This window comes from Camelus dromedarius, chromosome 3 (genome assembly GCF_036321535.1).
Source record: "Camelus dromedarius isolate mCamDro1 chromosome 3, mCamDro1.pat, whole genome shotgun sequence".
NCBI lineage: Eukaryota > Metazoa > Chordata > Mammalia > Artiodactyla > Camelidae > Camelus > Camelus dromedarius.
The window spans coordinates 107,672,829-107,687,691 of record NC_087438.1 but is presented as its reverse complement, the minus strand read 5'-3'; the positions used below and the strand labels follow the sequence as shown (position 1 = coordinate 107,687,691).

Here is a 14,863-nt window from a genome sequence, read left to right as displayed (position 1 = left end):
AGATGATGTGCGAGTGCTCTTCCAGGTTTAGGGTAATACCACGGATGCAATCAAATCCAAAAAGGCATATTGTCACGCTTTCCCCAGGGAGCCCTGAATTGCCAATGGAATAAGACAACTCGAGAAATTTATTGATCTCTTATTTCTGTCAAGCTGCAAAGGTGACAAGGATCAATGGAGATTTGTACTCTTCTACCCAGGACCCTGCAACCTAAATTTGTATTTCCAGAGTCCCACAGCTTTGCAAAACGCACTGCTCTGAGTGCCCACACCTTATTTAAGTTAGTATCACCGTCTGTATCAGCTCTTTTTCCCAGCTGCTTCCAATTCAGAGAAACGTCTCCCCCTCCTCTCCTGCTCCCTGCACTGAAGCCAGCTCGCCCCACCCAGCGGTCCTCTCGCTGAGCGTCTGACACACACATTGGCCCACAGCGGGCGGAGGGGCGGCGCTTCCGTCTCGGGGGGGGGCTCTTCAAAAGGGCTCCGAGGAGGTCCGAGCAGCCCAACCTTGCTGAAGCACTAGCCTTCTCCCGGCCTCCTTCAGCGAGTCTGTGCTTGCTTTCCTGCCTGCTTTCTCTTCCCTTTCTGGCTCAGCTTGGGACAGAGGCTCCTATCAGAGCAGGCTCAGGTCTTGGATTTTAATGGCAGTGATGGAAAAACATGAGAATATTTCCTGGATCTCCCAACAGGAACTGGAAGATCCATTCAAGAAATTCCCAAACAACACCGAGGACTACCTAACCTTGCTCTGCGGGCCTCAGCGCAGCCACCTCTTCCTCCCGGTGACTGTGGTATATGCAGTGATTTTTGTGGTGGGGGTTATTGGCAATCTCCTGGTGTGCCTGGTGATTCTTCGGCACCAGACTATGAAGACACCCACCAATTACTACCTCCTCAGCTTGGCTGTTTCCGACCTCCTGGTCCTGCTTCTTGGGATGCCCCTGGAAGTCTATGAGATGTGGCGCAACTACCCCTTCCTGTTTGGGCCGGTGGGCTGCTACTTCAAGACGGCCCTCTTCGAGACCGTGTGCTTCGCCTCCATCCTCAGCGTCACCACAGTCAGCGTGGAGCGCTACGTGGCCATCCTCCATCCGTTCCGCGCCAAGCTGGAAAGCACCCGGCGGCGGGCCCTCAGGATCCTCGGCGTCGTCTGGGGCTTCTCTGTTCTGTTCTCTCTGCCCAACACCAGCATCCATGGCATCAAGCTCCACTACTTCCCCAATGGGACCTTCGTCCCGGGCTCTGCCACCTGTACAGTTATCAAGCCCATGTGGATCTACAATTTCATCATCCAGGTCACCTCCTTCCTCTTCTACATCCTCCCCATGACTGTCATCAGTGTCCTCTACTACCTCATGGGGCTCAAAGTGAGTATCCAAGCTGGCTGCAACCCTTAGGGTGGCACCCCTTCCTTTTTCTCTTCTCAAAGTTCAGAGGAAAACTTAGAACTGGAGAAATTCAGAATTGGAAGGGAACATAGAGGAAAAAATAGGATGGACTCACAGGGGAAACCGAGAAGTTAAAGGACTGGCTTCAAATTAGACAAACAGTAACCACAGCTATAAATAATTTCCTTTAACTCACCTTCCATTATTCTTCCCTGTATACCTATGGTTCTTAAACCTAGGTGTTACTACAAATCACCTGGAAACCTGACTATGGGTACTGATGTGCAGGTCCCACTCTCCAGGAAAATGATTCAGTAGGTCTCAGGTGGAGCCACGTTTCAAATAGTACAAGGTAGCCACCCCTGGAGAGACTGTTGTTCCACATCCTGCTGTCTCTCTCCTGTCCCCACCTATTGCCTGCATTAAATTTTCCTCTGCACCAACTTGGTCTGAGTATAAAATAAACTATCCTTACTTATTTTATACTCTAGGACAGACATATAGTTTTAAATCAGACACTTCCTTGTGGTTGCTTTGATCCTTTGGTTGAAATAACCAGGTTAAAATGCAAAAACATGGCCTGAGTGAGATAACTTTAACTTGTCTTGAGCAGGTGGAGATTGAGGGAGGGGAAGGTGAACAGAGCACACAAGCTAGAATAGAGGACAGTGTGAGTAAGACATAGCTAGAATTAACAGAAAAGTATCACTTCGTTTGCAATATCTTATAATTAGAGATTCCTTTCCTGTATTCATAGTGGTAAACTGATTTCTTTTCCTTTTTCCTTTCTATCCTCTGGATCTAAATAGTCTGAAAGAATTTTCTTTTTTGATGAAGGTAAAAGTGAGTCTACGTAATTCCTCCCTTGGTATATACTCTGCATCCAAATTCAAAGAGATGAAATCCAACTGTGACAGTTTTATCCCCATTTAAGGAGGTAGCATGTGTAGGAAATAGTCATGAAACCATTTAGACTCCCAGATCTAAAGCTGACATATAAAACACCTTTAGACAAGCCACACAATTCCCCCCAGACTTAATTTTTACACTTATAAAATGAGAAGTTTACATCAGATCATATCTAAAGCTCCTGGTACTCTAAAAGTCTGTGATTCCTTTAAAAAGGGGTAGGAGGAATCTGTGAATGGGAGCAACGTGAGCTATAAGTGGAATGAAAATAAAGCAGATTACCACATTTACATCATATGCACCAAGACAGCTCTGAGATCGTGTGTTATGTGATACTTAATATACTCCCATCTCAAGGCATCTCTGAGAAAGGTGACTGTCAGAAATGAGTGCCCCACAGGTGGTCCTTTTGAATAAATACTGTGCCTAAGGTGAGTAGCAAAGTCTAAGGAGGAAGAGCAGATTCTAAGTATCACAGATGTCTGGACACAGGAGTAAATCTAATCAGGCAGAGAGTTGTGTCAGTCTCCTCCTGGAGGGCTAGCCCCTGTAATTCCAAGAGACATGTGTCACCCCAGACTAGCTCACAGTCATATCTTTAGAAGGTCCTGTGCATCCCAATGGGGGGGGGGGGCAGGGGAGGAGGAGGACTCCTGCATGATTGCAAATATCATGAGCCCTATAAGAAATAGCCACCCTGAATTTATCAATACCATCTCTACCAACACCAAACTATCACATGTCTTGGGTCATTTTGGAAGAAGTATTTAAATTTGAATAGGAAACACGGATTCCCCCTCTGAGGAATAACTTCGAGTGCCACTTTGCTTTGTTGTCATGAATCGACAGCTACCTTGTATCAGGAGCTAAGTGACAGCTTGGACAACAGTTTAAAAAACACCCTAGTCTGCTCTGTGCATGTTGTGCAGCTTACAGCACCTTATTCTCAGGAAGGATGAGGTGTTACCCACCCACCTGGTGAGGTGACACCAGGAAAGAAACTATCTGCTTAGAATGTCAGTCCTGTAGGAACTGGAAGATGCCTTAACTGAGAGTCAGAAGTAGGCCCTAGTATATGACATTGGTCTCAAGGCCTTTGCAGCTTTTGTTGTATCTTTGCCTGAAATGTTCCTACTGTCCACCTTTCTAACTCTCACTTTTCCTTTAAATCTTCCTCCAGGAAGCTCTTCCTGATTCCCTATCTATGTGGTCCCTATGTAGGTGCTCATGATTGCTGGTGACTTCTCTTCATCACATTTATCACAATGTATAATTCTATATTTGTGGGTTCCTTAATTTCTTCCTCTCCAGCTAGATTGTAAACTCGGTGACTGAATGAATGAAGCTAAATTATTTCCTTTGTTGCCGGACTTCAGCTTCTCTACCATCAAAAGAAGAGACTTGGAAACACTGTCTCAAAGGGCCTTTCTGATCTAAAAGATTTTAAGAGATTCAAGCAACTCTGATGAGTATTAAGTTATTGACTCTCTTGGCAAGTCTAAAGTTATGATTAAGTCTGGGACCCACAGCCTTCAGAAGGCAGAGAACCGAGACTAATGAGGTCCCAGGACCAGGGAAGGAGAGCCAGACATTTGCTCAAACTGAGCTCTCAGAGCCGCTCCATTATTTCAGGACACAAGTCTCTAGTGAGCTACTCCTTAGGGTTCAAACATGGTGGAGGTGGGAAATTGGCAATCCCAGGGCAAGTTTCTTCCCATCTGGGGAGCTCTCACCTAGTCCTTCTTTCTCCTGCATGCAGCATTAATGCTTGAGCTGAAAAGGATGGATTATGAATTGTAGCAGAATTCAGCCAAGACAAACAGGACTGGACCGCTTCTTGTTAATAAACAGATTTTGTTTAGATTCTAGAGATATTTACACAAAAGCTATGATTGTACCTTGGTGTTCTAAAGCTATATAAATTGACCACAAAGTATATAAATGAACAGCTGGTGGAATGATTTTAGTCAATATAAACAACTGAGCAGAATTATCTATCAGCCTGCATGGTAATCAACCCCATGCTTCCCCTTCACCTCTTCTCTTCTATTAGCTAAAGGGAGTCAGGGAGGAAGGTTTCTGAACTTCCTATAGAGTGATGACAGTTTCTCTCTCCTCTTTTGTAACCTGATTTTTAAAATAAATGCTTAGGGGGTGGGAATAATTAATAGTAGATAATAGCCACTACTGATTTCAGATGTTAAAATTTACTCATCCCTGTTGGGAGATATGGTGATCCCTAAAGTAGCATATGAAAATTTCAAATATTAACAATCATATTAGTCATATTAGTAAGACAGGCCAAAAATCTGAAAGAAAAGTAGGAAAGTAGGAATTTGCCAAACATCTGAAAGGAAGGGAAATTATTCAACAACAAATCAAGCAGTGTTTAATATCGGCTAGACAAATTGTTAGGGTTGTATTCTACTATGTCAACCTTTTCAAATTCTGTTGGAACAAGGTATAATTGTATAAATATTCTGTTCTTCACTCTTCCTCCAGTTGGCTAGTTGCACCACTGTAACCTAAGGAAGCTGAAAGGTTAAGTGATGATTAGTAAACACAGGATTTTTCTTTTCAGTGTAAACTATACTGTACAAGAATCCTGTTCATAGAAGAATTATGTGAACTATGTGCTCGCTGTTTGATTCAAGGAAGATTGCTCCTTGGGGTGGAGAAATTACCAATGAGAAATGTTAAACCCACCCAAAGAAGTGACGAGTAGATCTCAATATTCTTTCACTGCTCTTAATTATGGATGGGAACCAAATAATGGAATAATTATCATGTCATAAAGACAAATTTTTTTAATGGTACGATCAGAAATTTAGTAGGTTTAACTGAAAATCAGGAAGATTTGTAATTTGATGCATAGTTCTAACCTTCAACATCAGTGCTTTTCTTCTCAGTGTATCTGGCTGCTTCTTTGTATCAGCACAAGTGCAGCTTGTGGTTGAGCTGGTACATGTGAAGGAGAATTTCTAGAAGAGATCCAGTAAAACACATGCGTGGGCCCAAAGATATACATAAATAACTCTATTTCATAAAAGTTCCACTTCTATGATGTGTTTTGAGTAGACTCAGGACAATAATCAGAATCACAATAATAACAATAATATATAACTTATTGAGTATCATGTGCCAGGCATTGAGATAAGCTCTCTACCTGCATTATTTTGTTTTACCGGCATTATTTTGTTTTACTATTCTGTTAACAACACCTTATCACCTTCACTTCCTTCCCATTTATTCCTAATAACTGCACAAAATTTTCCACTATTTCTTCAAGTTCTGGGTGACTCTGAAGGGTCAAATCTGACAGGAAATTTAATCCCTCACTTTGGGAAGACACAGGCCTTTGGAGAGAGCACCAATATATTCAAGAGACAGATGGCCAAGTTTGTTCATCACCTAAGTGGATACTTCAAGGTTGGTGCAGACATGAGAGCAACCTGACTTCTAGGAGCTTACGTGTTTGGTAGGGAGACAGGATATTTATTTGTTGAACTTTGGGGGCAACTTTTTTCCCTTTGAATTGATCTGTCTTTTGTGGTATAGTTAATGCATAGTATTATATAAGTTTCAGATGTAAAATATAGTGATTCACAATTTTTAGTCTATGATCCTCTTTTCCAAGTCCTATTTAATTTTAAATTCCTTCTCTGAAATATTCTGTACAAATGCCGATCAGCCCAGGCAGCTCACTGATTCTCAGAGCAGTCTGTTCCACTGTTGTACACGACCACATCAACTTCTTCTTTAGCTTGAATTGGAATATGTCTCTTTATAACTCAGTAAATTGATCCTAATCTACCCTGAGACTGTATAAAACTGGCTGAATTTTCCTTCCACCAGTGACTTCAATCAGTTTGTTGGACTTTCTACGTCGCTAATGAGGGAAACTCCAACTCAATCTGACAAAATATCAAAGGGAGCATGAACCAGAAAAGTTACAGGGAGAGCTGGCTCTTGGTGAAGATCAATCCAGTAAAACACACTGTGTCATCAAGGACCTAGCTTTCCCCCTTTTTCTTTGCTTTTCTTTCTATAGTGTGGTTTCAATCTCAAAATCTGCACAGCAGCCCATTGGTGGTTCCAAACACGTTCCTTAAAGTGGAAAGAAAACGAAGTGGTTGTAATCCCAGACCCCACATGCAGAGAACAAGAAGGGCTCCCTCTGGCAGGTCCAATAAAAGAGAAAGGAAATACCCATTCCTGGACATATAAGCTAGTATCTGAAATCTAATTGGTCTCAATTATCCAATCACTGTGACTGTGACTGAAGGAACAGTAGCCAAGATACCTGGGGACTAAACCTGGAGCTAGAGATGGGCTCATTCCCATCCAGATTAATGACTACAAATGGAGAGGGAGTAAGTTCCCTAAGGGAAAATCAGGGCACTATTGTTAAGAGGAGAATAAATTCTAGAGAATAAATTGACAAATACATACTATACCATTTTCTAGATATTTGATGGTAGTTTATCATGAGTTTTTAAAGCTTTTTTTTTTTTTAAATCTGGCTGAGTATCTCCACAAACTAGAAATACATAAATTGAAGAGAAAAAAATTCCACAACGAGATGAGTGATGTACATCTCCAGTGCCATGGAAGCTCAGAGGAAGGAGAAGACAATGGGCTACAGTGGCCACAAAAGTCTTCCAGGAGTAGGGGGGGCTTGAACTGGGCAAGAGAGACTGCATGGACAAAAATGTTAATATTTAATATTTTCAGACGCTACTTTAAGGATCACCGTATTTTCCAACAAGGATGAGTACATTTTAACATCTAAACTCAGAAACACATGCACCTTTCTGGGTAATATGTGTAAAAGAGTTTCCCAAATTGTGCTTCTCAAGCTGGTACTAGGGATTACACTGGAAAGAGCTGGGAAGGGTATCGTTTAGTCATACATGCATTATCTCCTTTGAGGCTGGGGTGGGAGATGTGGGATGTGGAAGGTAGGAGTGAAGGAAAGGTGATGCACTGTCCTCCACAAAGATCTGTAATGTCCATTGGCATTTTAAGGCTCTGAGAAGACCTACAACAAAGACTATAAACTTCATGAAGCAGAATATCTAACCTACCTACCACATAGCAGAGGGACCCATGCTAATAGATGTCTAACAATTATTAAATAAATGAATGAGTGAATGGAAAGGGTATCTAACTTTTTTTTACTTATGAATTTCTTATTTTTCATGGAATATCTATTAATATACTACAAAACTAGGGATCTACAGAATAGCATACAATAAATGGTTGCCTGTGATTTGGCCATAACCATATATTCAGTTGAGTTAGGTTACTTGAATTCAATTCTACCGCCAACTTACTGGTAAAAGTTTAACAAATTCCTGTATTTTTTTAAGTCCAGCTTTTTCGTCTGCAAAATGAGTGGTATAGTCACACTTCTCAGATCTTACCAGGAGAAAAACATGTTTCCCTTTCTTAACATCTCTTTCCACTTCCCTTGCAGCTGAAGAAAGACCAACCCCTTGAGGCAGATGAAGTGACCACAAATATTCAAAGACCATCCAGAAAATCAGTCACTAAAATGCTATGTAAGTTCTCCATTGTGTGCTCGTTTCTTGTTTTTTAAAGCAGAGGAGTGGCATTTGTTACTGACAAAGTGCTGCTTGCATTAGCATCAAAATTCTCCTGAAACATAACATCCTGCTCTGGTCTTCCTTGCCTTACTTACTCAAGCATCTAGGACTTGTCTCTTTTGTTCTATTTCAGTTTTTAAACCTCAGAACAACACACTAAATTGCATGTATTGTAACACACTCTGTGTGGTGTGTGGTCAATCACATCCACACTCTGAGCCTTTAAGCATCTTTTTTCCCCTCTAAAATGAGCAGGTGGTTTGTAACCCATTTTATGTTATAAACTTCCTTTAAAATATTACAAAAACCATGAATTCTCCACTCAGAAAAGGTACAAATGAACATACATCAAATGTTTTACAATCCATTTCATGGGATCATGAACCCCCTGATAGCCATGCTTAGACCCCGTGGGATCTTTTACATCCAGAGTAAGAACTCTGGCTAAGAAACATTCTAAGTAGTCATTCCCATTCTATTTTAAGAAAAGATGTCTAAAAAAATATCCAGCCACTGATCCACACTCTCCCAAAAGAATGTTATAAAAATGTATGATCCAGCACCAGTCTAATGAGACACAGAACAATGAGAAAAAGTAGATTTATAACAATCCTTCCGAGCCAAACCTGAGGTTTGGAAGAAGCAAATCCTCCAGGCTAATATGCATATGAAACACTGACTAACTATGTGATTTCTGTGAACAACAGCAAAAAAGACTGTGAAGTCACTAAAGTTTATCTTTTTGACTCTACTAGTCATCTTCTAGGAAATTTCTTAGCCCCTGTTACCACCTGACTTTCCCTAAGAAATCCAGCATCTTCACTATTTCTCCCTCTCTCTCCTTGATCATAGTCTCTCACAAGAAGACGTGAAGTGCACCCACATTAAAGTCACAATGATAAAATGCATTGTAAGGTATTTGCCTTTGGATGCAGAGGCTTTAATTTTAACAGGAATAAAATTTTTAATTTGGGAATTATAGGCAGTAGGCAAGCAGACCAGGGATTTTTTCCTTGAGGGGAAGGGATCAATTCAGAAGAATCTTCCAGATACTCCTGAAACCACATCATGCAGGCAGGCAGCTTACTCTATTTAATGCCAACAAGAAACATATGTACCGGTTACTACCTAAAACATCAAGTGTGCTCCCGAGTACAGAGAAATGTAAAATGAACACTGAAGTACCCATTACCCAGATTTAAAAGTTGTCAGCTCAGAGCTAATGTTATCTCATAAATCCCTCTCTCTCCCTTAGCGCCTATAAGGTTATTCTGAGGCAAATCTCAAGTCCAACGTCATACGAATGGAAAGTATTTTATGACCTCAGGAGAGAAAAAAAAATACATATTTGTATTTGTGGAGATTAAATGTTCCATAGATAAAGTACGGGAACACTCATCTCTGTCTTGAGAGCTGAAAATAAGAAACTGGAAGGTGCAACTTCCTGTGAATCTGTAATTATTTCAAAATAAAAAGTAAAACAAACATAAAGAAACTGGAAGGAATTCTGTGTTCTAGTCATTTATAATATAATAGACACATCCCTACCCCAATCCAAAGACACGTGCAGGACAGTATTATGCTCACGGTTGTTTGATCTTTTCTCCCTTCCCCCAACCCCTTACAGAATTTTAAATGATTGAAACCACAGAAGCTTCTACTTCTTCCTAGAACAAGATAAATTCAGACTACACTTCAGAGTTTGTTAGTGATCTATAACTTTAAAGAACACCAAATTGCTTGAACCGACTCGTTTTACTTGTATAGTCAGTTTATGTGGTTCCAGTAGTCCACCTGCAACGTAGTTTACTTTCCCCAATTGACTGTTTTCAGAATTCTGAATGCATTCAATACTATTTTAAATATTCTAAAGGAAACTTACATTATACAATCACATGGAAAAATGATTCTAAATCCTATAAAATTCATTCTTATGTTTGACTGTTCTTTGTAGAGGCTGTTGAGGATCTAGCTGGCCTTTAACAACTGTAACTTAACAAAGATGAAGGGGAAAATGCTAGAAGGAATGGATGAACTCCCAGTGGGCATTGTATACCTATTCTTGCTTTGATTGCCTTTTGTCTCCCATTCATCATTCTTTTCCAGTTGTCTTGGTCTTAGTGTTTGCTGTTTGTTGGGCCCCATTCCATGTTGATCGGCTCTTCTTCAGCTTTGTGGAGGAGTGGACTGAATCCCTAGCTGCTGTGTTCAATCTCATCCATGTGGTATCAGGTAAAAGTTTTGCTTCTTCGGTTGCATCACCAGTGTCCAGGTAAGCACAGCTTTTTCACCTGGCTTAGAGCAGTAGGTTCTATCTGCGTATACCAATTTACCCTGGGGATCTGCCATGCTATTATGAAGACACTTGATTTTTATTTTATTTAAATATTGATTAGGTATGTCACTGGTCCAAAAGAAATACAAGACAGTACTATCTTAGACACTACTTTATGAAAGACCTCAACAAGCATGATAATTACAGCAGGAAAATGGTCTAAGGAATGATTCCTTTGGTTTGCCTTCCACCAGCCACATGATTGAATGATTAGCTCAAGGACATCCATGTCCTTGAAATCTCATATTGTCTTTAGCAAGTGTTAGATCCTCATGAAAACCAACCAAAGGGTCTTTATGTAACATCAAGGTCTGCTTTTAGGCTTCTTTAATGCAGCTCATTAAGGACACTAGAGTATGGTGGATAGTGGTGAAAAGGTTGCTAAGTCAGAGGCCCTGGATTTGCATCTCAATCGCATCATTAATATTCTGAGTGATACACAGAATGGGGCTTCCTTCCTGCCAAAGTTTCCTCAACTTTAAAAAGGCAATAATGCCTGCTCTATACACTCCATGGGCTGATGGTATGAAGCAAATAAAATAATAGCTATTAAAGAGCTTTTCAAGCTGTAGCATGCCATAGTATATCCTTCTATAACCATCACAAATTTGTAAAGTAGATATTATTATCAGATTTTATGGTTAAAAAACAGTTCCACAAAGAAGAAATGATTTGTCCTACTCAGTTAGCAAATAGTAAAAACTAGGTTCAAGCCTGAGTCATCTCAAATGTAGGGTTCTTTCCCCTAAAATGGAGCAAAGGATGGCCACCCAAGTCCCCCTTTCTCAGTCAGTTTAACTATCAGCCTTAGGTTCAGACCCCTACTATCCCTCTATCTCTGCTAGTCATTGGCTGGTTCTATGGACTCTTTAGATTATTAAGGACACAATTAGAGAGGAAAGGTAAGATCAATGTGTACAAGTTAATCTCCAGATATGCACAGAGCAAAACCAAGAGCATTTATGTATACATTTATGGGTATCACATATATTATCTATTTTCTATCACTTTCTATCACTTTCTTATTGTACTAAGTAGTAGTATACAGTTTATACCCAAACATTAGGACTTTGCTCCATGTTAAACTATTTATTATTCTGGACAAAAACTCAAAAATATTTACAGCTCTTATCTTTGTGGTTAGTCTGAGAAAAACTGGAGTGTTAAATAAGGAAAAACACAAGATCACATGAGACGTGACTAGCTGACTATACCCCTCCAGACGCATCAAGACAACCATGTTAGGATTCTCCATTTGTGGCATTTACAATAACATTTTCTTGTTAAGGTATAACTTCTCCCTCCCCAACCTGGCCAATCAGATGATGTCTAAACCTCTTAGATGCTACCAAAACAATGCCCCCAACTTGCCGTTTGATCCTCAAGTTACAGTATTTTCACTCATAAACCATACGTTTGTCAAACTGTGAATTAGGGATTTCTGAACATTCTGTCTTACTCCTATTCCTGCCTCTGCACATCTGTGTATGCTATGCCTTCTACCTGAAGCACTCTCTCCTCTCTTCCCCAGTATCTTCAACCCATTTCAGCATCTGGCTAGAATCAAATCAACCCCATTAAGTTTTTCATAACCATCATAGTTTTTGTGTTTATGTCATTACGTGAATTTCCATAACATGACTTTTGGTATCACATATTCTGGTCTCTTCTTAAGAGGTATCGTCTGGTATCATCCTTTCGCTAATTACTGAAGTTAGGCACAAATCTTGTTTCTGTAATACTATCTCAAGTCCTTGGAGAACAAAGTCTAAATTCACTGTCTTCCAATGTGCCTCAAAGTTTCTGGCACACAATAAGAGTTTGATCAGTATTTATGAATTGAATGAATTAACAGTCTATAGCAATATCCCCCTCCTCTATTCCTCCCTGCCCAAGTCTGTTCACAGGGCACATGGCACCCTGAATGTCCTGAACTATACAAATGAGGACAATAATGAATATGCTAAGGACAGTACCTATCACTTCTCTTATATTCCTGGTTATTTTCAGCCCCTCTGTGGATAGTATTTCAATTTTATCCTCACAATAAACAGGGAGGTGGGTTAGAATGGTATTATCATTTGCACTGCACAGAGAAAAAATAAAAACTGAAGTACCAGTTCTTTCTAGGGTCCTAGAATAAGCAAGGACCAAGATCAGAAACTAAGTCCTCTGATTCTCAACCTTAGGCTCACCTTGGGTCTTGAGGAAATAAAATAGGATATGGAAATAAAGAAAGAGTATATAACCAAGAAAACAGCAGTGTGCAAGTCATTTGGTGGAGAAAACAAATGGCAAAATACAATTATTCAATAAGGTTGGGAATAAGGTGGGGAAAGGCTAGGGAAAATTTTTTGAAGAGATATTTAGCATTATAAGGAATCTCAGCAGGGACTATACCTTGACTGATCTACAATTCCTCCATTACTTGCAGTTTCAAATTAGAGAGTTAAGCAAAATTCCAGTGAGATTAAAAAAAAAAAAAAACTCTTTCCTCTGATATTTAAGCATCTCTCATTAATGCTATGGGAACATGTTCTTTAATTAAACAAGCAGGGATCAAAGGAAGTTGCCGAACATCTCAGAGACATACCAGGCCAGCCAAAATTTTTCCAAGACTCTTTAATCTTTCTGGGTTTGATTCCTCAGTACACAGGTTGGTAGATTTGTTCAGAGCATTTTGTATTCTCAATTAGAGTCTTGTATATATTATCATTTCCAAAAGAGGCAATCAAAGGGATTCAAGACCTTTGTTAAATATTTATGCTTCTCCATTTCATGCCTCTCACTCACTTTCTTCTCAGTATGCCTCTTAATCCCCTGTGTTCCAGGTGTCTTCTTCTACCTGAGCTCAGCTGTCAACCCCATTATCTACAACCTACTCTCCCACCGCTTCCGAGCTGCATTCCGGAATGTGATCTCTCCTTCCTGCAAACAGCGGCACTCCCAGAACCAGACACAGGGGCCACCTGTGCAGCGGAACATCTTCCTGACAGAATGTCACCTTGTGGAGCTGACTGAAGATGTAGGTCCCCAGTTCCCTTGTCACTTGTCCATTTGTAATTCTCACCTCCCCACAGCTCTCTGTACTGGACAGGCACTGAGAAAGGAACTCTCAAAGAGTTGACATTCCTCTTGCCTCCACACTGCAGGAAGGAACAACCCATAATTTATGCCTTCTTATATGATACTAAAGAAGTAAAATGACTCTTAGAATTTACATACCCATTTCTAATTTTTTTAACAAGTGTGAACATTGCTACTTAAATTTGGATCTAAAACCCAGAACCTCCTGATTTTTAGTTACCTTTCCACGATTTTAACTGCTTTATGCCACTTCACTAGTTCATGAAAAGAACATGACTAGCAAAGCACGGCACCTATATTTCGAGTCATTTCCACTATTGGAAATGGTTTGCCCTGTTATCCATGCTCTGAGTCCAGCTGTCATTCTTACGACCAGCAGTTCCTGTGAGACACCAAAGGGAGACAAGTAGATGCTGTTCTACTCTATATGATTTGAGGGGTCCGTGCCAATGTTCTTCCACAGTACACTATTTACCCAACTTCCTCCTACTGTGCCATTATAAAGTGATACCTTGGAGTTGTGAAGCCTTTTACTTTGAGTCTCCCTGATAACACAGGAGTGCTCCTCAGAACTCAGAATTATTGCCATCGTTCTAATCCCCAAGTCGTTATCAGTCACCAGGAATGGAATCAGAAGTTCCACTTAGAGAAGAATGGGAGGAGGGAGAAGGCTATGGTGGTAGGTCCCAAGAGTCAAACCATACCCCACACAAACGTAGTTATTTTCATAATTTGGTCTAGACTTGGCTTTCTAACAGCTAATGTCATAAATAGAGGAACAGTCTATAGTCTCAGAACAAAGACAAGTCATATGGTAGCTACTGGTCTCAAACCCATGACTTCCACCTATTCAATCCCCCATTATCTTTGTAACACTCATATAATATGGATGAAATCTACTTTCCAGACTCCTCTTTCATTATATCATCACAAATAATATATATTCTAATCAACAGAATTACTTGCTCTTAAGAAAACACATCCCAGTTTCCCCAGCTGCATCTTTGCTTACAGCATGCCCTCTGTATCTCGGTCTCTATCCTTTGCTATCCTACCCACCCATTCTTTAATGTCCAGCTCAATGTGGTACCTCCTCCATGAAACCTTGCTTGATTTACTCCAATAGAAGTGGTCAGATTTACTCCAATCTGACTTTCTTATCAGTTTATATCTCTTAAGATTTTTCTCCATTCTGCTTTGTATTTCAGTGATTTATATTCTTGCTTTGCCAGAATGTAAATCTGTCAAAGGCATGAAGTATCCTGTGTTCATTTTTACTGTTACTGGAATCCTGACAATTTACTGATCACAATGTTAGATGTTCAATAAATGTGTAGTAGGTGAGCTGACTTCACATTCCAGTTTACTGAGCTGAACAACAGCTCCAAATGAAACCATGTTCAAGAGCCGTAAGACTAAGATGCTGTTTCTGACAGTGGTGCCTGACCATCATTTGGACATTTAATTAGCCATGATTGTAATGGCATGCCTGCTGTGCCTGGGATGTGAGAAGGCTCTACTCAGTTCCAGGCTTT

The 14,863-nt window shown here is 40.3% G+C and overlaps 1 protein-coding gene across 1 annotated transcript; it reads left to right on the top strand.

Annotated features, from left to right (window-relative positions):
- The first annotated feature begins 468 nt into the window (after positions 1-468).
- Positions 469-13,398, top strand: NMUR2 (neuromedin U receptor 2). Its single transcript, XM_010987270.3, has 4 exons — positions 469-1,367; positions 7,777-7,861; positions 10,013-10,138; positions 13,073-13,398. Exons 1-4 carry the CDS (start codon positions 642-644, stop codon positions 13,366-13,368), a joined length of 1,233 nt encoding a protein of 410 aa, XP_010985572.1. The 5' UTR covers positions 469-641; the 3' UTR covers positions 13,369-13,398.
- The last annotated feature ends 1,465 nt before the right edge of the window (positions 13,399-14,863 follow it).